The 27,064-nt window shown below is 45.5% G+C and overlaps 1 protein-coding gene across 1 annotated transcript in view; it reads right to left on the bottom strand.

Annotated features, from left to right (window-relative positions):
• The window catches only part of TTF1 (transcription termination factor 1), a 30,688-nt gene extending 4,398 nt beyond the window's left edge, over positions 1-26,290 (bottom strand). The window contains exons 1-10 of the mRNA XM_075560583.1: positions 26,072-26,290; positions 23,825-23,890; positions 20,577-21,635; positions 18,267-18,490; positions 17,473-17,658; positions 16,379-16,457; positions 13,027-13,157; positions 10,918-11,152; positions 6,698-6,787; positions 5,940-6,005 (exon numbers count right to left, since the gene is read on the bottom strand). Of these exons, the coding sequence (XP_075416698.1) occupies positions 5,940-6,005; positions 6,698-6,787; positions 10,918-11,152; positions 13,027-13,157; positions 16,379-16,457; positions 17,473-17,658; positions 18,267-18,490; positions 20,577-21,628 (2,063 nt within the window). The 5' untranslated portion in view covers positions 21,629-21,635; positions 23,825-23,890; positions 26,072-26,290. The remainder of the gene's footprint in view (positions 1-5,939; positions 6,006-6,697; positions 6,788-10,917; positions 11,153-13,026; positions 13,158-16,378; positions 16,458-17,472; positions 17,659-18,266; positions 18,491-20,576; positions 21,636-23,824; positions 23,891-26,071) is intronic.
• Positions 26,291-27,064: the final 774 nt, after the last annotated feature.

Genomic DNA, 27,064 nt, shown 5'->3' with positions numbered 1-27,064 from the left:
GGACGAGGTAAGCTATGGGAAAATCTATACCTTATCAAAGGTTTGTGAGGGAGGGCGGGTGAGGGGGAAGAAATGGGGAGCTAATATCAGGGGCTCAAGTGGGAAGAGAAGGCTTTGAAAATGATGATGTGGCATATGTGCAAATGTGCTCGACACATTGGAGGAATGTATGGACTGTGACAAGACATATGAGTCCCCAATAAAACTACTAAAAAAATAAGTAAAAAATCTTGCCTAAGTCGTCAACAAAATAGGTTTTAAAACCATGAAGAAACCGAGCCTTAATATCATTAATTTGCCATTTCAACCCTTTATCAAAATGTTGGGAATATACAGTCTCAAATAATATTAGACTAAATCAGAGGTTCTCAAACTGTGGGTCGCAACCCATTTGGGGTGGGGGGTATCGAAAATGACCCTTTCACAGGTGTCGCCTGATGTCCAACAGTAGCAAAATTACAGTGATGAAGTAGCAACGAAAATAATTTTATGGTTGGGGGGATTACCACCGCATGAGGAATTGTATTAAAGGGTCGTGACAAAAAAAAAAAGAGGACCTGATGCAAAGGGCTTAAGTGGAGAGCAAATGCTTTGAGAATGATTGGGGCGGGGAATGTATGGATGTGCTTTATACAATTGATGTATGTATATGTATGGATTGTGATAAGAGTTGTATGAGTCCCTAATAAAATGTAAAAAAAGAAAAGAGGAGAAAAAAAAAGAAAATGATTAGGGCAAAGAATGTACAGATGTGCTTTATACAATTGATGTATGTATATGTATGGACTGTGATAAGAGTTGTATGGGCCCCAATAAATTGTTAAAAAAAAAAAAGGGTCACGACATTGGGAAGGCTGAGAACCACTAGAGTAAATGCTATACTCTCAGCTAACAGATTTGAAATGACACAAATCTTAAGAATCAATATTTGAATATGCAAATATTAATGAAACCTAAAAACCAATTTTAGTAAGATAAGTGTATGTACATGCAACATGTCACAAGATACACGGAAGTTTAGTGGAAAGGCCACATTCTAAAGAGGGTACTTGATATTGTAAAGGGAAGATTCTGTGAGCACTTCTCAATGGAAGCTGGGCTGCACCTATAGCCACCTGTTTCAAAGCATCCGGCACCCTCACCTCTTAGAGACCCACGGTACTGAAGAGTGTAGGCCCTACATTTGAAGGGAGCTCAAAAAACTGAGAGAGGGTCTGGGAAAATTGCCATGCATTGGACTCCTGGCAGGGTCAGAGAAGTCACCCAAAAACTGCATTTCTCCAAGTTCCAGGAAGAAAATGATGGCTGGTTCTTTGATCATAATCTCAAGCAGGTAATCACTAACTACTGGAGGAACTGGTTTCAGTCCTTTGGGCCTGGATCAACTTCACATCAGTAAGCATGCTGTTTTGGGAGGCAGCAGCCTTGCTCCAGCACAAACTCTCCCATAAGCAGAAGCCAAACAATTCCCGAAGACTCTCATTTATGAAAGCCCAGTGATACCTGAATCTCACATTTCTCAACACTCTGCTTTGCACAAATAGACTGTACTTTGCAAACATAGCACTTCCTTGCTTCCAAACCCAGTGCTACTGAGTCGATTCCATCTCCGAGTGACCCTAAGAGACAGAGTGGAACGGGTTTCCGAGTCTGCACATCTTTACAGAAGCAGCCTGCCACAACTTCCTCCCAGGAAATGGCTGGTGGGTTTGAACCTCTGACCTTCAGGCTAACTGCCAGGTACTTAGCCACTGTGCCACTAGGCCTCCTTTCCTAGTACGTGATACATTCAGATATGGAGCCTACTATCTTCAAGAGCCAAAACTGACCCAAAATGTGAGAGCTTCATGCACTGAAGGGTCACACTCCGCGGGGAAGGTAAACAAAAACAGCTTCACAAAAAAGGGAAGTGATGCTCAACTTTTGTTCTCAGTTGAGGAAGGCAAAGAGGTCACACCAAAACTGACAAGTGAAATGAAACGTGAAGAGGACAAGCTATATTTATACCCGGCTCAAACTCTCTCCCCACAGCCACTGCTTGAGCACTAGGGGGGAAAAGGGTACTTGTAAACAGTGGAGAAATGAGGCAGGATTCCTCTTCACCTAATGATCAAGGTCAGCTGCACGTGCCTTGCAGTGAGACAGGCATAAAGCCCAACACGGTGCATATTGTATGCTGGCCTGAAACACATAACCCACATCTGACAAACTCCAGGGAGGCAACAGCCAACACCACTAGCCCGCAGTCCGCTGAGCAGTCAGTGTTCTTCCAGACAAAGACAGAGACCCTTTGCTGATCGGAAGAGGAAGACAGACGGTGGATGACAAGTAAAAGCAGTGTATGATCCGGGATCAGCAGGAAATGGCCAGAAAGGGCACCATGGGGACATCTGGTGAAGTCTGAATGTAGACACTTTTAAATTTTTTTGAAAACTCCCCCTCCCACCACCAGGTCCACTGGGCAGACTTTTAGATAACAATCTTTTATCTATGTTAATCCTAAGTATGATGGGACAGCGGCAATGTAACAGAATGCCCTTGCTTGGGACAGCTTGTCATCAAGCTAAACTCTCAATACGAGGGGGCTTCAAAAAGCTTGTGGGAAAATCCCATTCTTTTTCAATCACATTTTTCCACGAACATTTTGCCACGAGGAGAAACAAAAAGCCATATTAAGGGAAAGAGGATGGTCGAATGATAAAGCCGATGTGTCCAAATGTTATAACTGATGGCTATGTTCTGAAGGGCACAGAAGAATTCTTTGTAGTCGTCTCACCACTAGCTGGTTCGATGAGGCTTTTAAAGGGCTTTTTCCCTGATTTCAACTCTTTCCTGGGCATCTTCAGTGGGGAGTGGAGCGGGAGAAGACTGGTCTGAATTACTTCATCGACAGCTGAATGGTGGTTTGCAACACACACAGTGTATGCTTCTTCCTCAAGCAATGCTGGAATAGCACCCTTAGCTTCACACGGCGTTGTCTGCATCTATCGCTCTTCAAGGGCTTTCTCAATCCCTGAGCGGCTAGAAGCATTTCATCATGCAGGTAGAATGCACAGGCAATGAGCACTTGGGTGTTCTGCTAGAAGCAATGCTGTTGTCATTAACCATGTACAGGGGGTCATTCATGCATCTGTGAATTCATATTGTAGCATGTGCTTCTAGAAACAGAATTAGGGAACCAGAGGGAAAGTTCATTTGTAAATGTGAAATGATACTGAGGCTGTAACTTAGGTAAAATGACATGCAAACTACAAGTGAAAAACAAACAACAGGTCTATCTAGATAAGATAGGTGGGATAAACAATCGAGGAGAAAACAACGGGATAAACGGTTCGGGGCGGGGGGGGGGGGCGGATATGGGAGAGGGAGAGATGGGGTAAAGGAAGTGGCTAACAAACCCAGGGACAAGGGAACAAGTGATCCAAACAAGTGAGGAGCGTGTAAGAGGCCTGGTAGGGTTTGATTGAGGGCAATGTAACCGAAAGGAATTACTGAAACCCAAATGAAAACTGAGCATGATACTGGGACAAGAGGAAAGTAAAAGGAAATAGAGGAAAGAACTAGGTGGCAAAGGGCATATAGATGTCTAAATACAGGCATGTACATATGTAAATACATATATATGAGGATGGGGAAATAGATCTATGTGCATATATTTATAGGTCTAGTATTAAGGTAGCAGATTGACATTGGGCCTCCACTCAAATACTCCCTCCATGCAAGAATACTTTGTTCTATTGCACTCCATGATGCTCACCTTCCTGACACAATCACTGAAGACAAAGCAGGTGCATAAGCAAATGTGAAGAAAGCTGATGGTGCCCAGTTATCAAAAGATACAGCACCTAGGGTCTTAAAGGCTTGAAGATAAAGGCCATATTCTAAAGAGGGTGCTTGATATTGTAAAGAGAAGATTCTGTGAGTACTTCTCACAGAATCTAGCTGAGAAGCAACAAAGCCCACATGGAAGAAGCACACCAGCCCGTGTGAACATGAGGTGTTGATAGGATCAAGTATCAGGCATCTAAGAACAAAAAATCATATTGTGAGTGAAGCGGAGTGCGGAATGGAGACCCAAAGCCCATCTGTAGGCAACTGGACATCCCCTTACAGAAGGGTTGTGGGGAGGCAATGAGTCAGTCAGGGTGCAGCGTAGCAGGGATGAAACATACAACTTTCAACTTTCCTCTAGTTCTTTAATGCTTCCCCCTTTCCCCCAACTATCATGACCCCAATTCTACCTTATAAATACCTTACAAGTCCAGAGCATGTACACTGGTACAGATAACACAGGGACTCCAGGACAGATAAACCTCTCAGGACCAGTATTGAGAGTAGAGAAACCAGGAGGATAAGGGGTAGTGGGGTAGAAAGGGAGAACGCTCACAAGGATCTATATATAACCACCTCCCTGGGGGACGGACCACAGAAAACTAGGTGAAGGGAGACATCAGACAGTGTAAGACATGACAATAATAATAATTTATAAATTATCAAGGGTTCATGAGAGAGGGGAAAAATGAGGAGCTGATACTAAGGGCTCAAGCAGAAAGCAAATGCTTTGAGAATGGTGATGGCAACAAGTGTACAAATGTGCTTGACACAATGGATGGATGGATTGTGGTAAGAATTGTATGAGCCCCAATAAAATGATTTAAACCAACAAACAATAAGAAAGAATGGTGTTGAGGGTATAGACCAGTAAATTTAAACTGCTGAATGCAAAGCTGATGATCCAAAATGGAACCCCACTCCTGATTTACAGGAGTGGTGTGGGAAGTGGGCAGATGTGGAGCTGAGGTAAGGATGGCCGAATGTGACAGTTGCTGCCGTGGATGACAAGTATCGGGAGTTCAATTACTTAACATATGCCTATAATTCTTTGAGCAAATCTCCTAGAAAAAGCTGAGCGCTGCAGATAAAGCAGGACTGAGAAGCGAGGGAAGCGAGCCTGTGTGGAAAACTAAAAATGAACTTAGCACTTGTCTCAGGAAGGCCTAAAGCAACAGCAAAATAAACTCCAGGAAAGATACAACGAGATGACATTAACAAAATGGAAACCAAACCAAATAGGGCAAATCCATCAGAAGCTGGTTCTTTTCAAGCGTAAATAACTAAGATGAGCAATGAAAGGGGGGACATCATTTGGATCCTGCAGAAAATGTGTGGTTTCTTGTGAAGGTGGGGCTTTAATAACTGGCGGTAATGGTGATACGTCTCAAGTTTCTTTAACCCTGGACTAATATTTCAGTTTAAAAAAAATCATAAAATCAAATCTAGTAAAACTCAAGTTCTTTCCCACTTATGGTTGGGTATATGATATTCAATTCTATCTTGTACATAAAGTGAACAACTTTCAATAGGAAGCAACCAAGTTGGTTAAATAGAGCGAGGAGCAGGGACCCAGGGAGTGCAGCACAGCAGAACCACCACCCCAACCAAACTCACCACCACGGACCTTTAAAAGTACCAATATTCAGGGCTCCTCACCAGACCCAAAGATGTGGGAACCCCTGGGCATTGCATCAGGACATGGATGGGTTTAAAAATCTCTGAGATGATCTCAGTGCATACTCTGGGTTGAGAGTTGTTGACTTAGAGCATCACCCTAGTTAACAGAGCTCCAAACTGGGTACACAGAAGTAATTGGAACTCATGCAACGTGGGCGCTATTGTCAATGTACCACCTGGCCTACCCGAGATGTGTGGTAGCCTAAAACTTGTTGTCTGCCACTGTACTGGCTTTCTAGCACACACGGTGAGATGAATTTTAGCACCAGGGATGGCAAACTCTACATGCAGTAAGGATTTCAGCCCCACTCCTCTAAAGCCGACAGGCAGTCAATTCTTTCTTTCTTAAAAAAATACTTGCATTTACTTTGGCTGTTGGATTAAGTCAACCCTGACTCTGACCTTAATATTAAACAAAATGGTCTTACCCTATGGCACTGGCAAGGTCTTCCCAATCAATTTCATTAGACTCTTCCACGTTTATGTCATACAACCTATGAGAAAGAGTGAAAACACCAACGTGATGGACATTCTCATGGATTCCCAAGAGAACCAAGAGCTGGAAAGGACCAGCGTACCTACCCCTATTCCAGCTCTGATTGCACAGGCCCCAATCTCCAAAAGGTCACTGCCACCCACTCCATTCCGACTCAGTGACCCGATAGGACACAGGAGACCTAACCCCTGTGGATGGCACGGCTGTAAATCTTTACAGCGGCACAAAGCCTCCTCTTCTCCTACAGCAGCGCTTCTCAACCTGTGGGTGGCGGCCCCTATAGGGTCAAACAACCGTTTCACAGGGGTCGCCTAAGACCATCGGAAAACACATTAATATTTCACAATATATAATTACATATTATTTTGTGAATAATCGCTATGTTTTAATTTGTTTAATGATGGTCAATTTGTAACAATAAAAACATATCCTGAAAATCAGATATTACGATTCATAACAGTAGCAAAATGACAGTGATGAAGTAGTAACGAAAATCATTGTATGGTTGGGGGTCCCCACAGCATGAGGAACTGAATTTAAGGACCGTCGCGGCGTGAGGAAGGCTGAGAACCGCTGCCGTACAGAGATGTGAGGGCAGCGGGGCCAGCGGGGTTTCCTTCTGTTGGATGTACTTTTGCTATGAGTTGGGACCAATTCGGGAGCACCAAGCACAAGAAGACTACACTGTACCTTTCAATAAGGTTGATTTTGGCCTGCAGGGCATTGACCCCTCGGTAGACATCCCGGCCTTGAGTCATCCTTTTGGTTAAAACATCTGTCCTACATTAGATAAGAGAAGATCATTTACTCTCAGGGGTAAAGTTTTCATTAAAACCTCTCCTTTTCTCTTCTCAATTGCCCTCACTCAGCTTTTCCCTTTGCAGTTCATCCTACTAACTGGCATGCGCCATTATAGAGGACACACCCAGTGAAACACGAACAGAAACGCAAGGAACTTACCTTTTAACAATGCAAAGTTAAGGGGAAAGCCCCATCGGTAGGCACTTAGACACTCTGTAAACCCACTTTATCTGTGACTGTTTGGGAAACAGATGCTCATTGCTCTTATTCCCGTTACAGCTGTTAGGATAGTATATTACATAGAGAAATTTAGTGAGGTGATAAATGATTTGATAAGCCCTCTACTGCCCCAAACCAGCCCCAACGCTGTGGTGGGCTGCACATGCCGGGCTGCTCACCACAAGGTCAGCAGTTTGAACCACCAGCCGCTCCTTGGAGAAGTCAAGGCTGTCTGCTCCCGTAAAGATGGACAGCCTCAATGGCAGTGGGCTTATTTGGAATGCAACTGCTCAAACTGTGGGATTTGAGGCTTCACATTGCTTCCCACTGCCCTTTCAGCTGAGGGCTCCAATTTCTCTACCAACAACTTGCTAGTCTCCATTTTCCTCATGACAGGCACCCCAGAGGGGGATGCGTGTACTGTGGCCATGGCATCAGGAGAGGCCAAGTCTGGAGTAGGAGGGCATCCTAGGTAGAGAGGGCAGGTGAAAGAGGAAGCCCCTCAGCAGGATGGATTGCAACAATGGGCTCAAAGAGAACAATGGTCAAGATGGCCCAAACGGGGCAGGTGTTCCGCTCTCTTGTGCATGTTACTGAGACACAACCCACTTGAAGGCACCCCCATCCACAGTGGGAATAGAATCAGTGGATAGCAACTGGAAGGAGGACTGAATTGATATTTCACTGTGGCCCAGTGGCCACTGCCTTGAGGAATAGCACTGGACTAATTGGAGGGGTAGACTCAGGGCTGCTCCATTTTCAAGTTGGGGTCATTGCCATTAAAGGAAGCTAATTGTGGACTTTATTTTCAAAATATCCTTTTTTTCAGACTTAAATTTTTTTATGTTACGTACAAATAGTTGGCACTGTTTCTTCTGCTGAGTAGCTGTCTTAGAATGTCCGTCCAAGATCACTAAGTGCGGCTGGATGAGCCGGTGTCCTTCACGTACTGACAGAAGCACTGACGGCACATATGGAGGCGTATCTCCGGATCAGACCGTGCCGGTTTGAGCACACGTGGCAAGAACGGGAACCCTGGCCGAATTTTCACGAGTGGCTCCAGTAGAGCTGCTGGTGACCCACCTTGTTTCCAGGCTCTCTCCAAGCTAAAGATCCTCTCTTTAAATGCACCTCTTCTGTTTAATATACTCACTTGGAAGGGGGGGGGGACAGGGGGCACTAGACAGTGCCCATTTGGGACTGGCCAGTACCACAGGCCCTATTCCAACCTGCTCCTTGGTAGCCCTGACTCTTAGGGCAAGGTTGGATTAATGGCAGGGGCCAGTGGCCTGGGTCAGATTCTGGGGATCAGCTCAAGTCACATTAGGGACCCTTAAAAGGCCAAAAGTCTTAAGCCCAAGGCGTTACATTCTCAGGGCACACTAGTGCACACTCTGGAAAAGAAAGTGGGCCAGGATGCAGGTGGGCATCACTGCCCCAGAACCATTTTTGGATTAGGCTTCTGTTGACAGTTGTTCTCAGTTATCACTACCAATAGGTCCATCCCAACTCTCAGTGACCCTACAAGACAGAGTAGAACTGCCCCTGCGGATTTCTATGAGTGTATGTCTTTAAGAGTAGAAAGCCTCACTGTTCTCCTACGAAGCAGCTGGTAGCTTCAAACCGCTCACCTTGTGATTAGCAGCTTAATGCATAACCTATGATGCTACCAGGGCATATATTTACATATTCTGGGCACTAAGCCTTTATCAAATATAGGGTTTCCAAATATTTTCTCCCAGTCTGTAGGCTTTCTTTACTTCACTGATAAAGTCCGTTTATGACTACAAGCCCCAGATCTTTTCTTCTTCTTCTTTTAAAGACTGATAGATCAGCCTCTAATTGAGGCCTATTGTCCCTCGGCTCCTCAGTGGGGGCACCCTATGCTTCCTTACTATCAGGGCAGAAAGGGCCCTGGAGTTTCTCCATAGAGGACTTAAAAACAACAAACACTCTTATTTTTCTTGAGTAGACTTCTGTAATAAAAAGTCCCAGGAAAAGAAGTGTGCACAAATCAACAGTGCATTCCAAGGGTTACTTTTACAAATAACCTACGCCTCCTTTGAACTGCATTCATAGTTGACCTCAGGGGTCACTGGCCCGAGTGCCTGAGGCACGGGTTACGTGGGCAGAGCCACCGCGTCAAGGCCGCATGGGGCAGTTGCCTGATGGGGCAGTTGCCTGGGCAGCTCACCATGCCCGGGGCTGGGAAAAGCCACACCAGGCAAAGAACAGGCAGCACCTTGAGTGGGAACAGCTCCAGGTGACTGGTTTACCCAGAGGAGCTCAAATGTGAAGAACATGACGGCCTCCCTCTAGAGCAGAGGTTCTCCACCGTCCTCACGTCCCGACCCTTTCACACAGTCCCTCGTGTAGTGGTAACCCCCCCTCCAACCATAACATTATTTTGTTGCTACTTCATAACTAATTTTGCTAGTTATGAATGGGGCGACCCTTGTGAAAAGGTCTTTTGCCCGCCACAGGTTGAGAATCAGCTGCTCTATAGACAGATGACAGAGGAACTGTTTAATTACAAAACAAAATAAGCAAGGCAGAGCTATTACTAATGACCACGCTGGTGATTTCTCTCCTAAACGTTAAATCAAACTCCTTGCCATCAGGTCAATTCTGACTTGTAAGACAAGGGAGAAATGCACCGTGGGTTTCTGAGTCTGTGACTCTTTTTATTTTTAATGTATTGAAAAAGTTTGTATTTAGCATTAGCCAGCGGGGCTCAGTTTAGATGATTTCAATTTTGTGGCAACATCTAAAGTAGGGGTCTTCAAACTATGGCCCACTGGCCACGTGTGGCCTGCCGAGGACATTTATCCAAGCCGCCAGGTGTTTTTACCGCCGCTGCCTGTCCTGTGTTTTTGCTGCCGCTGCCTGTCTTGCTTAGCCGCCGATTCGTCTAGTGTGCATAGGAATTTGTTCATAGTTTTTTTTTAAACTATAGTCCAGCCCTCCAACGGTCTGAGGGACCGTGAACTGGCCCCCTATTTAAAAAGTTTGAGGACCCCTGATCTAAAGCATCAGAGTCAGGAGCCAGTCAAACATACACCTTCTTCTCACTGTCAGGACTATCAAGGTGCTGACAATAAGGCTGCGTCCTTAATGTCACAAAGCTTCTTCGCAGCCTGTTTGATCTGGTGCTTGGTGGCCTTGACATCCACGTGAACACCAGTGAGTGGTTAATGTCAATCTTCCTCATGGTGGACTCCACAGTCAGGGGGACCTGATGCCAGCTTCGTGGTCAAGCTTGTTTCTCCTGGGGACACTCTTCTGAGGGTCTTGGGCTGCCAGGAAGGTGGGTGACATGCTCCTTTTTGTGGCTGCGGACACCTTTCAGCACGGCCTTGGCCTTTAAAGCCTTTGCTTTGGCTTCCGTCTGGCAAGGGGCAGGGGCCTTCGGTGCCATCTTCGTAAGAAAGACTGTACCTCTTCACAGGAATCGAAAGCCTCAACCTTCTCCTGTGGAGTAGCTGGTGGTTTCAAACTGCTGACCAGGCTCCCTTCCTGAACACGAGTTTCATAAATATCTTTTTGTTTAAGCATGCTTGCTACTAACTGGTCACTACCCGGTCTTACCTACAAAGCCTGAGAGAGGGACTGAGTCAAGATACCAGATGTCAGCATTCAATTTTAAGAGGTCCTGGTTTTGTTTGTTTGTTTTTCATAAGGATGAGACACAATCTTCAAGGAATCATAAGCACTGGATGTGCACTTATCAAAATCAAGATAAGGAAATGGTGGGCTCCGCGGGCTACCTTTGGCATCTACAGTTTCCCATATGCTAAACAGACATTCTCAATCACCTCATCTCTCTGTAGAAATTAAGGAAATTATCATCCTGTTGGAACTGATATTAAAAAAAAAATCTTAAAACTTACCACTTACTTTTACACTGCATCCAATTTCTGGTTTCCACTTTAGCTTCTACTTCTACCCAAGAGATGCCCTTGTAGAGCTTTTCCCGAACAATTGATAGACGGTCTTCAGGATTTTCCTGGAGACTAGAATCCATGTCATTCAACTCCTGAAGGGACATCTTATTTAGAATCACTTGTTCTACGGCCTTGATGAGTCTCTTGATCTCCGCCTTACTCCAGCTACCTCGATTCACGGCTACAAATGGAGAAGAACAGTCGCCGAGTGGCTCGTCTGTCTGCTGCCAAACCAAATCTCAAAAGCCAAATGGGACATCTCAGACAACCAAAGGGATCATGGGCAGCGACACGCAAATAGGAGTGACATTATTAAAGGGGTAGTAGGTTCTTTTTAGGATCAAAGTCAGACATCATTAAATAAGAAATCCTTTTGTAGAACAATGGTGGGGGGCTGGGGGGTGGAGCTTTACAAAGAGTTGCTCTCCCAGTTTGGGAGAGCAATGTCCTCTCCAAGAAACTGTCAAACAATGAAAAAAATCACGTAAAACCCAATGGTCTTTACTGTTGTGTACACGAGTCCCTCCCCCAAAGAATTCCTAGCATAACATTAATGGTGACCGATGGCAACACAGAGTACTTGTTGATAAATATACTCAGAGAACCTCTGAAGCCAGTCACCTAGGCAGGGTGCCAAAAGTACCTATCTGTGGTTTCCTTCTTGACTGGGAGCTCGGGTGGTGTAATTGGTTGCATGAGGGGCTGCTAACTGCAAGGTCAGAAGTTCAAACCCATCAGCCACTCTGCAGGAAGAAGATGAGGCTTGCTGCTCTCATAAAGATTTACAGGCTCGGAAACCCGCAGGGACAGTTCTAGTCTGCCCTGTGAGGTCACGAAGTGTCAGAATCAACTTGGTGACACAGAGTTTTGGTTTGCTTTCTTGACTAGAGAGCCTCACAGTCAAGCTAGGGAGGAGGTTTCCCACTATCAGCTCACAAACCTCTGTGGTGTGACACACAATTTGATTCCAACCTACTAAAAATGTTTAAAAAGATTTTTTTCTAAAAAAGGGAAAAAGAAACATAGATTTTACACACACACACACACACACACACTCTCTCTCTCTCTCTCTCTCTCTCTCTCTCTCTCTCTCTCTCTCTCTCTCTCTCTCTCTCTCTCTCTCTCTCTCGCCTTTTTCCTTAGCACCAGGAAGACCTGGCCACAGCAAGTCTTCTTGCGGCAAGAGTGGCTGGAGCGGAGTAGCATACGTCGCATGGTCCCTCCCCAGCTGGCCACCAGCACCACCACAGGGACACACTGCCATCTACTACGCCGCTCATTCGCACTGAGCAGCCACACCCCCTGAGGACTGCCTTCTTACAGCAACTGGAGGGCTGTAAGGTAAAGCGCGTAACCAGAGACACTGTTCATGAAGAGCAGAAAAGGTCTGGTAGGTCACCAAACTGGATTTTGGGGAAAGTCCTTGTCTAAGCAAGCCACCTTTCTCCCCTCCCTCCCAAAGTCTTCCTTGCCACCTTAGCCAAGTGACTTCCTCCATTCAGTGTCTCTTACTGACCAGCTTTCTCGGGTATGTCTCCACTGATCAGTTCTGTGCTAAAAGTTAATAAACTTCTAAGAAACCAAAACACCACCAACCCACTGCTGTCAAGTTGGCTCCGACTCAAGACCAAACCCACTGTCATCAAGCCGACTCGGACCCACAGCGAGCCCAGATTGGGTTCCAAACTGCAAATCTTTATGAGGGTAGGTGGCCTCGCCCTTCTCCCACAGAGCCGCTACTGGGTTTGAACTGCCTATCCCTGTGATCAGCAGCTTCTTGCCCAACTCACTGCCACCAGCGCTCTTTAACGCAACCCGATGAAAGCATGGTTAAGATCTGTCTTGTGAATAAAGGGTGCAGGGCTTTCCTGAATATACGGGAGGAAACCAACTGCATCCATACAGAGAAAGTCTTTCAGGGTCCTAATTCTGTTAGAAGCCAAGTCTGCACTATTTTCTGGGCACTGAATCAGCTTGTGGGCTTAACCAGCAGGGGAGGATGTATGTGTGTGTGTGATAGATTCCCCCAAGTGGGTGCTATAGACGGTCACTTACGACTGCCAATCTGGGAGTACTTCAGGGCAACAGAGAGGCTGCTCCGGGCCACCATCTCGCCAATCTTTTTCCAATCATTTCCATGGAGGGAATGGTACAGCATCAACTTTTCAGTATCGCCTTTACTGTACCTAAGGGAAAGGGAAAACAAGGTACAATTCTGAATTAACCACAAGAGTAAACAGCTTATCCTCATGCAGTGCAGTGGAACCAGCTGAATGGAGAGAGGCTGGCAGGACCCCTGGTTCTGGCCCCAGTCCTTCTGCTGCTCCAAATGCCCTTCACCCCATGCTCCCTTACCTCAGCTATGTTCATCCTCTAGGTTGACCATCACCATGTCCCAGCTCAGGGACCGGGCTCAGCCCACAGCAGCCCGAGCAAACAGTCCGATCACTCGGCTCCCCAATGCTAACTCCAAAGACAATAGAGCAAAACTTTTCCAAGTGCCTGTGCTTTTCACAGCTCAGCCCCATCCATCTCCTTTTAGCTTGTTCTTGTTCCTGAGCCTTTGTGACCATCACGGAAGAAAGGGCGGTTCCTCCACCCGCCTGGGTAATACCTACAAACCCACAAAACCCCTCCTGGCTGACATTCCTTCTCGAACAGGAAGGTCCCGGTCTTTATACAGCACCTGTGCTTCTCTCTCACAGCACCGCACACAAGTCACAGCCCTGTCCCATGGTCTTCCTCTAGCGCAGCTCTGACCCACACATACGATACGATACGATGTCTGTCACAAATGCACACATTTTAACTTTGCTAGGCGTTTAAAATAGTAAAGCCCAAACAAAAGGGAAAAATTATCAGGTACTATTAATTTCAACAATATACTTTTATTTTATTTATACCAACACATAATTAACATAATTTTAAGAGATAATTAATATAAAAAGTATTATTGAGATTTTAAAAGTTTCTTTGCTTCAAGCCAAGCCTTCCAAATCTAATAATGTATTCTACCCTCGGCTTAATTTTCGCTGCTTCCTGGTGGCTACCCTATGGGGTGGCATGGCAGCCAAGGGTAAGTGCCACAAGGGCAAGGGCTGTCTCAGTTTTGGTCATTAACAAATCCCCAATGATTCACAGACAACAGGCATTCACTGAACAGCAAAGAATGGCTTACCACAAACACATGAAATTACCTGAGGTATTAAGGTGCCTCAGTACCCCATAAAAACAAATATACTAACAAACTTAAAAAGACACTGTACTATATTATTCACTGACTTTGGGATTAAGCATTAGAAATGTTTGAAGTGAAAAAATATATACAATCCATATGACCTCCTAAGACTCTTACACATGGATTGGACTGCGGTGGGGTGGGGTGGGGCAGGGAGTCCACATGGATGCTATTCCTAAGAAGCTCTAACAAAATACTAAAGGTCTCTGATAAAAACCACCCGGAACCGCACCTTATGACTTCCTAATGCTTTGAGAAATCCATCTGACAATGCAAGTAGGGTCAATGGAAACTCAGCAACGTTGATTATTGTAATTCATGGGTTTCAAAAAGTAGTTTCCCTCGTATTCTCTCCGAGCAAGCAGGAGTCCTTCTGTTATAAAGAAGGGCCAGGCGGGGCCTGGAGTAAGAGTGAAGCGTTTCCAGTAAGAGAACGGAGACAGCGAGTGAGCACAAATAGGGAGACTCTCTTTTGACCTATTTCGAAGTTGTTTCGGTTTTAAAACATTTTCTACTTTCTTTTGGACGGAGGTGTTTGTTTGCTTGTTTCTTCAACAGCCCTATGTTTGGTTAGACACTATTGTTGGTTAGTTTGCTTCCTGCTTGTATTTCGTGTGATTTTCTGTTTATTAAATGCAGGACAGGCAGAGCTGTAGAGTTGCTGAATCAACAATTGCCTAGGGACATGGCAGGAAAGGATGGAGGGGAGCGGGAAGCTAACAGCAACCAGTACCAGGAAAATTGTTTTGAAATTGACCGTGGTGACAACTGTACAAACCTTCTTAATGAGACTGAACAACTAAATTATTTAATATGCGAAGTATGTCATAATTTTTTAAGGGGACTGGTGCCCCTTTAAAAACTTCCAAAGCCCCTGTGAGACTTAATGCTCTTTGATTTGTTGACTTTGCATTTTTTTCCATTAGAAAATTGTCAATTTGGAAAAATATTCTAGGGGAAGAATGGTCAATTAGGAAAAAAATTATATCACAAATAATGACATAAATGAGATAAAATTCACTGCCATTGAGTTGCTTTTGACTCAAAGTGGCCCTAAAGGACAAAGTAGAACTGCCCCTGTGGGTTTTATTATTAAAAAACAAAATTGCATTCTGCTACAAATATTAAAACATAGGTTTAAAAAAATTCATTCCACATCCATGTCACAGGCAGAGATAAATTATTACCTGGGATTCCACTATCAATTCACCAAAAGCAGCCTGCCTCTTAAAAAAATAATTTAAAAAGCACTCTTTTAAATTGAATTGAAAAGATCCTCTTGAGTGAGCGGTCTTAAAGCTCTAAGTCATTGCTCAGTCTTGGGGCATGGGAAAAAGATGGCATGGGCAAGTCTTTGTCTCTGTGTGGGAATGCTTCATTCTTTTTGTAAAAAAAAAAAAAAAATGAACTAGGAAAGAAACAAGGTCCTATCAATGTTTGAAGGCGAGGTAATATCCATGTTCTGGTTGAAAGCCACAGAGATGAGTAGGACACTGTGGACCTTGTGGAAGATTGCTGCACTTTACTAAACGTGCCTCCCAAAGTGAGATAAGGTAGTTAATAGTTGACAGTGGACATGTTCTGGCCTGGCCCTTTGTCCTTGAGCACAGTGTTAACCCCACACAGACACTTCATCTACGTGTTTTTCATGTAGAACGCTGGGAACAAGTAATCACTGGATATTTTATTGACAAGGTAGAGGGAGGCAGGACGGTTTAAGAACTACATTAAACAGCCTTACTACCCTGAATCCCATGACATGGGAATGACTGGTTTAGTCTAGTGTGTAACTGTGCCTCGGGTAGTTACTGAAGACCCAAAGACCTGTGCTAAGAACATTCAGCTGAGCACACGAAGAGCAAAGCGCATTAAACTGAGCTCACCATCAGGCCGAGGGCAGAGCCCTTCATGCGTGTCAGTGGGAAGGAAGGTGGAGGCTCATGTGCGCCCACAGAGGCATAAAGCAATAGCTGTGTGATTCAGCGAAGCGCTTCAAGGTCTTTAAAGACACATGTCACAACAGCTACACCTCCTAATTTTCCCTTCAAATATGGCAATTTTGAATGACAGTATCACCAATGGCTCTAGAAAATATTCCGTCCCACCCCATCGGGAGCGCCAAACAGAAAACAAAAGACCGTCAGTGCCCAGCGAAGACCTTTCCCTCACCTGCCTTTGTAGTTATTGATATCAAACATCTTCTTTGCTCTGTAGTACACCAGTTTCCAAGGTCGCGCAATGTCTTTGCCTAAAGTAAAAATGACAAGTGGTCACACGAGCAGCTTAGAGCATGGCGGGAAATTCAGTCACCTCTAGAAAAGTAACCAAACAAGAGCTCTTCAAACAACACTCACCATCCTACAAGCCACGCCGTCTCAGGGGGCTTTCCTGGGGGTCTTCCCAATCTAACTGCTTTGGACCGAGTCTCAGATCCTGGTCTACTAAATAATTTCAACCTACCGTATATACTCGTGTACAAGCCGAGTTTCCCAGCACATTTATAAAGCAGTGTTTGTGGTAAAATTAGGTGCCTCGGCTGATATTCGAGTCGGCTTAAACTCAAGTATATAAAGTAATTTGAAATGAGACTAGCGAAGAAACTCCCCCACCCTTTAAATCTGGGAGGTTTTCTTTCAGTCCAAAATCCCGTCTCCCTTTCACATCACCATCTCCAGAGGAGGGCTTCAGTTTCTTCAAGGCCCACATATGGCTACATTAAAAGAACAACACGAAGCTGGAGACTAAGGTGCACAAAGGGATGTGTCGTGTGCAGTACATACAAAATAAATAATAATCAAAACCAAAATTACTATTGAGGAGAAGCTGATCGTGTCAAGTTTCATAAATTCCGTACTATATGGGAGATCTGAATATAGTCCAAATCCCCAAAAGCATAGGTTAGTACTAAGGATACAATTACTCACACCTAAACCACAGCCCACGGCCAACCAGTCGGTTCTGACTCGTAGTAAGCCGATAAAAGGTTTCGGAGGCTACAAATCTTTATAGGATCCAACAGTTGCAACTGTCCCCCAAGGAGTGGCTGGTGGGTTTGAACCACTGACCTTGTGGTTAGCAGTCCGTTTACCAGACAGCACTCTGAAGGCTCCATCAGTATTACTCATTGCAGCAGTTCACAAGCATTGAAGGCATTTCATGGACTGGGCATTGTACCAGGGACTTTCTCACCACGAGAGACCTCGATGATGTCACAGTTAAAAGACTGATGCAGATGGGGACAGAATGGATTTTCTTCAACTTACCAATGTGCACTCTGAACCCATATTTTCGTTTTAAATCGGTGATCATCGCTCTCTCCTCGGGGTATCTGTCAGTGTGCAGCAGTTTGTCTGCCGTCTCAATCCCCGTCAGGGACAGAAATTCTTGCACATTTTCCTTTAATTGTCTATTCTCCTTGCTAGAAAACTTGCCAAATTTAATGGGAACACCTAGTTGGGGAGGGGGAATATTAAAATCAATCATGAACAAAAGCACACCCACCACTTGACCTTTAACCAGCAATTACAATGCAACACACTCTCCCCGTCTTCCTGCCCTAGGAGCGAGTTTCACCCACAAGCCTGACCCCCCATTCATTACGTCCTGGCCCAGCCAGTCTCTTTCAGTGACCCTCGGGCCATGCCTCTTCTCCCAAAGCCTTCACTGGTCATCCTGTTCCAAAGTCATGGCTCTTTCTTCATAAACCCTTCCAAATTTTGATTTAAAATAAATACAAAGATCCCATTGTGCTAAAATATACTTAACCCCAAACTTGCCGTCTTCTACGCACAACTCAGTGGCAGTCATTATGCTCACCATTGTGCAGCCCACCACCGTGACCCTCAGCTACACTGCTCCTTGAGCCTCCTCCTCCACAAGCCGGGCAGAGGGAAACTAGCCCACTTCTTGTTGCTCATCTTGGAGCTCTCATAAAAACTCCGGTAGGGGAAAGAGCTGGAAGTACCTGAAGGATGTATCTTGTCAGTAGCGACAGCTTAATCATTCATAAAAGAAAAGTCACGCACTAGCTACAAATATTTAAGTTCTACAAGCATACCTTGTGCTTTAAATTCTTTAAATCGGTCTAAGTCATCCCGGTACATTCGCTTAATTGAAGTGGCAGCCCTTTCTTTTATGTCGGGAATAAATTCTTGAAGCTGTTTCATGGCGGATCCCAAATCCACATCTGAATCATCTGAATTTCTTGAATCCTCAGATAAATAGCTTTCAGGATGCCTAGCAGATTCCAGATCGCCCTCTTCTTCATTTGTAGATTCTACCCTAAGGGTGAAAATGGAGTTGTCCTAAAATCTTGTCAACTTTCCTTAAAAGGGCTCTCATCTAGACAACTACAGAGCATTGGGGTTGAAAGGCATCTTGTCATGGTATTTCAGCTACCAGTGCACACCTCAGAGGCAGCCTCCACAGAGAGCAAACTTGAGGCTGCAAGTATTATTTCCATGTTATTGATTTTTTTCTTAAATCATTTTATTGGGGGCTTGTAGAACTCTTATCACAATCCATCCATCCATTGTGTCAACCACATTTGTACATTTGTTGCCCTCATCATTCTCAAAACACTTGCTTTGTACTTGAGCCCTTGGTATCAACTCCTCATTTTCCCCCTCCCTCCCCCACCCCTCCCTCATGAAACCATGATAATTTGTAATTATTTTGTCATGTCTTACACTGTCCAATGCCTCCCTTCACCCACTTTTCTGTTATCCGTCCCCCAGGGAGGGGGTTATATAGAGATCCTTGTGATTGGTTCCCCCCCTTTCCCCCACCTTGCCCTTATCCTGCTGGTATTGCTACTCTCATTATTGGTCCTGAGGGGTTATCTGTCCTGGATTCTGTTTCCAGTTCTGATGTGTACCAGTGTAAATCCTCTGGTCTACATGGATTTGTAAGGTAGAATTGGGATCTTGATTGTGGAGGGGGGAGGAAGCATTCAAGAACTAGAGGAAAGTTGTATGTTTTATCGGTGCTATCCTGCACCCTGACTGGCTCGTCTCCTCCCTGCATGCTATTGTTCTTTAAACCAAAGCTGTAAGAACTACTGTCATCAAGACACTCTGTCTATGACCCTACACAGGGCCTCCTGTGGTTTAGGGTTTACGTTTGCAGGAGAGCAGGCAGTCTCATCTTTCCCCAGAGGAACAGCTTTTGGGTTTAATCGCTTCTGGCCTCAAAGACAGCAGTCCAACACGCACCTGACTGACAGCACCACTGTTTTAAATAAGTAACTCTACAGTGAAAACCAGACATTCAGCACCATGCCTTGCCACTCTGGGAAGTAACCATTCTTAGCCTTTTCTTTTTCTTCACCCCACTCCCTGGTTTTCGACTTCCAAATGTCTACATCGGTGCTTAAAGATGTGAACTGACTGTCTCAGCAGTTTAAGGACTCTGCTGGCCCCGCTGCCCCTCAGGCACCTCTCCTAGATCCTCCCACTGTTATTTTCACAAGCAACACTCCGGCTTTGCATTAATAGCACTGGGTCACTATCAGGCCAAGCACGGCACCAGGGTTATAGTAGTTTGTGCTGCAGCGTGATGACTTCACTCTCCCCTTTGCTTAGTTTTGTTAGTACTTTTGTGTGCTGTTGAGTCCATTCCAAGCCGTTGCGGCCCTGGCAGGAGAGAGCAGAACCGCCCACGGCGTTTCCGAGGCTGCCTCGTCTTTCTCCAGACGACTAAGGAGTGGCTGATGGGTCAACCGCTGACCTTTCAGTTAGCAGGAATGCGCTTTACCCAGTGTGCTACCACGGCTCCTAATTATCACCTGTACCACCTGACGTGAAGCCGTTCCTCATTGTAAGCGTAATGGCGACTATCTAGGTAAGACAATGATCAAGTAAAAAAATGGGAAAAATACCTATCTCGAGTCTTAGAAACTAAAAAAAAAAGTGATTGGGGAAAAAAACCTCTTCCTGTATTCATCAGACAGTATATTTAAATAACTATACAAATAATATTGCTTACAAGGAATGGCTGGTGCTTTCAAACTGCTGACCTTGTGGATTACAGCCCAATGCGTAACCACTACGCCACCGGGCCTCCCTAAGGTGCTTTGTGCTTTGTCCTTCTTATAGACAAGGGACATTCATTTGGGGATTTGAAATTGTCTTTTTCTTAACTTACTGGGGAGTTCCCGGCTAGAACAGTTATTCACTGCTGGCTTAATTTTATTGATGCAGAAATTAAGTGACTTGCCAAGTTTAAGCAGCTCAGTATGTACTTATTCTGTCCACTTAAGGGTCTATTGCTTTGAGTTCTGACATTTAGATGCACGTGCCAAATGACGTGTCAAAGGACAGAATGCACACTAAAAGCACTCCGTCAGAAGAGAAAATGCCAGCGTTACCTGTGTCCCTCTTCCAGAAGGTTCTGTTCTGAAGAGGCCTGGGTTTTCTTCTTTTTAGTCCGGGGTTTCACACAGTCTTCAATCAAGGTACCTTCCCCTGCCACAGAATCACCACGTTGCAGATGGAAGCGTGTGTCCTCGGAGCTACTGCGCATTGAAGAGTCAACACCAGCGCCCACAGCATTTTCAACAGAAGGTCTTCGCTTCCTCTTCTTAGACTTCCGCTTTGTACCACAGCAGCCCGTGACTTCCTCAAGGGCATCACTGACTTGTCCAGAACCGATCTCCCCCATCACCTGCGATCCTTCAGGATTCATGTTCTCAAGATGCTCAGGCAACGCTTCCAACCCTGAGTTATTTGAATTCTTCTTCTTCTTCTTTTTCTTCTTCTTCTGCCCAGTCATTCCCAGGTGTTCTGGAGTTTCCTCGTGTGGGTCCGCAGATAGCAGGGATTCCTGCTGCTGGGGCTCTGACTGGTACTGGGCAATGCTTACACATGGGGTTTCCTGGGAATCACAAGAGGTTTCCACCCTCTGCCGTTTTCTATGCTTTTTTCTCCTACCGTTCTCATGCAGTTGTTCTGACTCATTTGCACACGCCTGAGGAACCAAAGGTAGTTCTTCTGCCGCAGGCTCTTGGGCTGGTTTTTGTCCCCTGCTCAAGTGAACAGAAATGCCATTGCCATCCGTGCTGAAATCCACAGATGCGGCCTCGATATTTTCTTTACTCACAAGGACATAAGCAACACCTGTTTCCTTGTCAGACTCCAAAGCTCGCTTCCGCCTCTTTTTGTGCTTTTTGGATGTTACAGCAGCTTCCTCAGGCTCGTCACCCATTTGGGATTTGTCCAGAGAAGACATGCAATGCTGGGTCGTCTTCCTCTTTTTTCCCCTCTTAGTCACTGGAAATTGTTTGCTCGCCGGGCAGGATTCCTGGAAGGTTTTGCTGGAAGACTTCGGATGTCTTTCCATATCCACGGAATGTTTTTTCTTTTTCTTTTTCTTGCCAATAACTGGAGTGTGGATTTCATATTGGCTTGAGCTTCCTTCCATTTTCTTCCTACGGTGGAAATTGACAATGATTTATTGTCCTAAAATATGACAGGGGGAGGGGCTTCAAAAAGCTCCTGTAAAAATCCCAGTGTTAGATAATGCTGTTTTCCCATGCCCTTTTCGAGGGTCCCACGTCCAGATTAGCTGTTTTTATGTGTACAATTCAGTGACTTTAATCACGCTCACCCGCCGCACAACTGTCACCTTGGTCTGCGTCCACACGCGGTTAGATACTGAGCTGCTAACCCAAAGCTTGGTGGTTTGAAACCACCAGCTGCTCCACCGAGAAAGACTTCCCTCCTGTAAAAGTTTACAGCTCGAAACCCACAGGCGCCATTCTACCCTGTCCTATAGGGTCAGTCGCTATGAGTCCTATGAGTCAGAATTGACTTCAAGACGGTTTTTCTACCAGAAACTTAGTGCCCTCTCTCTCGAACAACACCACCCTTTCCTTTTCCCATTCATACATGAGACCTACTCTTAAACTCTGGCCTCTGCACTCATCTTCCTGGTACCGATCACTTTGTGTACGTGGGATCGTACACTCTCTTGCCCTTTTGTGTCTGCTGGATTTCCCTCAGCACATTCCCAAGGTCCATCCAGGTTGTAGTATGTTTCAGGACTTCATTTCTCTTTATAGCCGAAAAACACCCCACTGTACATCATATTTAGTATATCCACTCATATGGCGACAGACAATAGTTTAAACCCCAAACCTACTGTCACCCTACAGGTCAGGGCAGAACTGGCCCTGTGAGTTTCCGAGAGTGTCACAGTTTACAGGTGTAGACAGTCCCAGCTTCCTAAAGGGTATGGTAAGTACATTGGCATTCACTTTGTCTGGGTCATCACCCTCATCAGATATTTTTTTTTAATTTACAAAAGGGAATCGTAGTGTCCTGCCTGCATGATCCAGCTCATGTCCACCAGTCCTGTGCTCTGTGGCAAATCTCCATGACAAAATTCTATGATGTGTGGGAATAATATTGTGGCGCTTTTAATAAAGTTCCTATGTTCCATACCCTCTTCCTATTCCAGACGCTCCCTCTCGCTCTCGCTGTTGCCCCAGGAGAACGGGGACCAAAGCAGTGCTTTGCAGGGCGGCAGGCACTGGACAAACTAGGGGATCGAGCAGTACAGTAGCGCTGAACATGTTCTTAGGCTAATTAATCGAGCTAGTCCGTAACCCATGACCCAACACCTCCAAACCAAGGACCCGAATCCCACTAAGTCGTCCATACGCAGCCTCGGTAGCCACCCTTTTCTTTGGGTCGTTGCAGTAAATGATCTATCACACCGCGTTTGCCCCTGGCACCCAGACTAACCACAGCCAGTTCCCGTTTGCTCCTTTCATCCGGATCATTCCAAGTCTTCTTCACTAAGCTTTCCTGGCGGACTGGCTCATGTTCAAGTACTGCCTCTGTGTTAGCTGTTCACCACACTCCAAGTGAGTGAGTTAAAGCCAGATCACTTTCTATGGTTTCCTTTCTCCGATCATGCCAGGCATTTTTCTAGTCTGACTCCCTGCTGCCACACAATTCCAGGGAAACATCTCTTTTAGCCTGTTTCTGAGACGAACTAGCTCTTGAGATCCAGGTAGGGAGTGTGGGGAGTTCTCGATGGCAACACTGAGTGTTCACCACACTCAACAGAGGCTTTGTTTGAGACTGCTAGGTCCTTCGTGCCTTGGCAAGCTGGGGTGGGACTTGAAACTCCCCCCCCCTCTTTTTCAGTGCACCCCCAGGTGATGCTCAGGCTGTTTTGCCCAGGATCACACTTTGACTGTAGTTCGCGGCTAGGGTTTGGTGAACTTTCTGTCAGGAGTCAGACGGTAAACCTTTTTGGGCTGCAGGAAGCATTTATCCCGTCACAACTGCTCAGCACAGATTACTGTCACAGTGAAAACTTCATCTATAAAACAGAGGGGTAAAACAACCAGAGGGCAGGACTCAGGTTGACAGCCTCTACTCCAGATTCTCCCCTGGACTGAGAACTTTTTCAATAACTTGATGAAAACAATAGACCCTTGCTGTATACCCATCCAATTTCCATGCGTTTCTGAAACTCCTGCCTGTTGAAAGCATCTATTTCATTTGGACTACAAATTTTTTAGTATTTCCCCAAGAATTGAGTGTGTGTGAGAGGGGTAGGGGAAGGTAGGGGACGGGGGCATTTAACAATCGAAAAGAAGCTTACCTCTTAGTGCCTTTGCCTGGTTGTGGTTCCTAAGTTTGCTGGCTGATGTTTCTTATTCAACTATACCTGCAAACCAGAGAAGCAAAAAGTTGTCATCCCATTTGCATTGATCTTAGTATCCACTCCATCCTGTCCTTAACCAGAACCGCTCTGGGCAGCCACAAGCGTTTTTCACTCACATCAGGACCTTCCAGTTGACCCATCAGGTCCCTCACTCTCCCTTAGTCCCCTGCTGTGCTGTGTGCTTCCTTGTTTACCTCAGACTCTAGGGTTCATTGCTGGTGGCTCCTGAGCACCTGAAACATGCCGGTCCAAATAAAGATGTGCCGAGTGTAAAACAAGAGTTCTGGTGGTGCTGTTGGGAAGTGTTGGACTGCTTACCACAAGGTTGGTGGTTCAAATCCACCAGCAGCTCCAAGGGAGGAAGATGAGAGCACCTGTACAGTTAGGGTGGCTCTGAGCTGAAACCGACTCAGTGGCAGCAGATTGTAAGTGCAAAAGACAGCAGATTTTGCAGACTCAGCGCATACAACGTGAAACATCTCATTTGCACCTTCATATTGAATCAAAAGCTAGTGGGTTAAATAAAATATGTCACTAATTCCACCTGCTCCTTTAAATGTGTTTTCAAATGACTACTTAGCAAATTTTCAATTACATATGTGGCCTGCATTCTGTTCCCTTAGGCTACGCTTACTGCTCAAAACAGCCAGCCCTTTCCATCTTCTTTCCTAAACTATAGACTTTGATTCAACAGCATCTGCACAACGGAGAGTTTGCTAGAAATGCGAAAAGGTTCCTACGCAGACCTTACCACACTCCCCAGCTGGTGTGTTTCTAACGCATAGACATTTGAGCAGTTGCCTTAGTGACCAGGTTCATTGAGCGTGAGGGGCCCTCAAAATGTTTGTGGACACTCCCATTATCCCCATAATCGCTTACTTAAAATTCCCCTTGTATTTTCTATTTATTGTAGTCCTCTCCCACTCTTCTTAAATAAGCATTTCACACCTCCTTCACCTCAACTTCTAAGTTCCTTTCTTCTTTCTCCCTCTCACAGATGAACTTACTGGTCCCCTCACATTCTCACATTAGACAACAAATATGTTAACCACGAACTCCTATATCTTCCCCATCCTCTTTTCCTCTCTAGCTACAACCAAAGAGCTAGGCCTCTTCTGTCAAGGGCCATTTTCTCCATGTGGGTGCTAGATCCCCTCCTCCCTTGCTAATCAAATCCATCATGTCCCCCAAACTCAGCCTCTTCCCTTCTGCCAACTTTACTATTTTCTCAAAAAAAAAAAATTTAAATTATTTTTATATATTTTTAAACTTTACTGTTTTCTAACTTTTTAAAAAAGGGAACCCATTCCTGGCCTTTAGGATCCACCCAGCTATCCTTTTTTCTCCCCTTTATAGAATTTTTCAAGAGTAAAATGTTTGCCCCTTCTCTACCTTTCATTCACTTTGAACCATTAAATTTAAAAACTCCTTTTCAGATCTTTTAAATAGCAAAAAGCAGCGGAATTCGCTCTGTAACACATCCTTTCACCTTCCATCAGTTTCTTTTTCAAATACGTCTCAAGCTTTCCCCTCTGATTTCTTAAACACTTAGTACAGATTTTTTAGCATAAAAATCAGATTAAAACAAAACAAACCCCTCAGAACCACAGAGCTGATTTAGACTCATAGTGACTACAGAACAGGGTCGAATTGCCCTTTGGGTTTCCGAGCCTGTAAAGTTTTATGGGAGTACAAATAGAAAGCCTCGTCGTTCTTTAGAGGAGCGACTAGTGGTTTCAAAGCACCGACCTTGCAGTTAGCATGACCCTCTATGTCCTGAATCGAAAAACGTTTGATGCCTCCCATGTTATTCTTACGAGAAAATCCAAACATCTCTACACACCGACATGGTGCAGTGTGATCCACGCCACGGTCTTGACAAGAAGCAGCTCCCTTTTTGTCCGCCCCGTAAAGGTGTGCGGCCTCGGGAGCCCTCTCCGGGATCGCAATGAGTTGGAAACGACAGCAAGCACTGGGTTGTATGAAGAACGTAGCACCGCCAGGCTGCCCGGCACGTGCCCAGCCGAGCCTCGGCGCGGACCCCCCTGTCCCCCCCACCTGTTCTGGGACCAAGAGGGGAGAAGCTAGTCAGCGGTCGGGTTACCGACACTCCGGGGCCAGGGAGGGCGAATCCAACCAAACGTCCGACCACCGACCCTCGGATCCCCAAAGGCCCGAACTTACTTGAGCGCCCATGTGACCCAGCGCGGAGCGGCGGCGGCGACACGGAGACGCCAATCCCAATGCTGGCGTCCGCAGGCCAAGGTCAGGGCGCCCGCGGCGAAGACCACAGCCCGTCACTGCTCGTTCTGCACACGCGCCTTTCCTTTCGCCCGAAAAACACGAACCAAATCGCTTCCCACCCACCGCGCAGGCCGGCGCCAGCTTTCTTCCAACCCGGAAGAGCTGCGACGCTCAGAGCGGAAGTCGTTCGCGTCACTTCCGCCCATACCTTCTCGGTGCCATGGTAACACAGCTGCGGAAGGTAGTTTTTGCCTGTTGTGCAAAGCGCTCAAACCCGGTGGTGGGTTTCAACCGGTTTGCCCCAGTTCTGCGGAAACGATACCTAATTTTTGTAATTTGTGGAAATTACAAATTTACATTCTTTACTCTTTTTTTAACGTTCATCCGCGCAGCACCTGTAGTGATGTTCCTTGCGTGGATAGGTATAAAGAATTAGAATTATGCTTGTAATATTTATTCGTTGCATAAAATTCATTATACTTTTAATGAAACACTACATTTTTATTCCCCTGCCTGTAATAGTTAGCCGAAGTAAAGCCATTTTATATTAAGCAATCATTCTGCACCAGTCCTAAAGTCCAAGCACAGGCCTTAGAGCATTCTCAAAAAAAAAACAAACAACAAAAACCCAAATAGCCCCTTGTTCTTAGAACCAGCAAAAGACTATCCTGTACCAGGAAATTGTGCAACGGCAAAATCTGTTTCTAGACCAGCTAGCTCTGCTGCGCTGCTTAACCGCAAAGTCTGCTTCTGTACCAGCTTGCTTGCTCAGCTGCAAGGCTCCACTGTTGGATGAAACCCTATAAAAACCTAACTCTGTAAGCAGAAGGGACCGGCCAGCCAAGCTCTTTTTCCCTTTCAGGCTGCTGGTCCCTGCACACGTTCTTCTTTGTAGGAGGTCGGCTGGTCAAGGTGTTTATTGATGGGTGACTA

The sequence above is a fragment of the Tenrec ecaudatus genome, chromosome 10 (genome assembly GCF_050624435.1).
Source record: "Tenrec ecaudatus isolate mTenEca1 chromosome 10, mTenEca1.hap1, whole genome shotgun sequence".
In the NCBI taxonomy this organism is placed as follows: Eukaryota; Metazoa; Chordata; class Mammalia; order Afrosoricida; family Tenrecidae; genus Tenrec; species Tenrec ecaudatus.
Note: the sequence above shows the minus strand (reverse complement) of the source record. Positions and strands in the feature narration are given on the sequence as shown.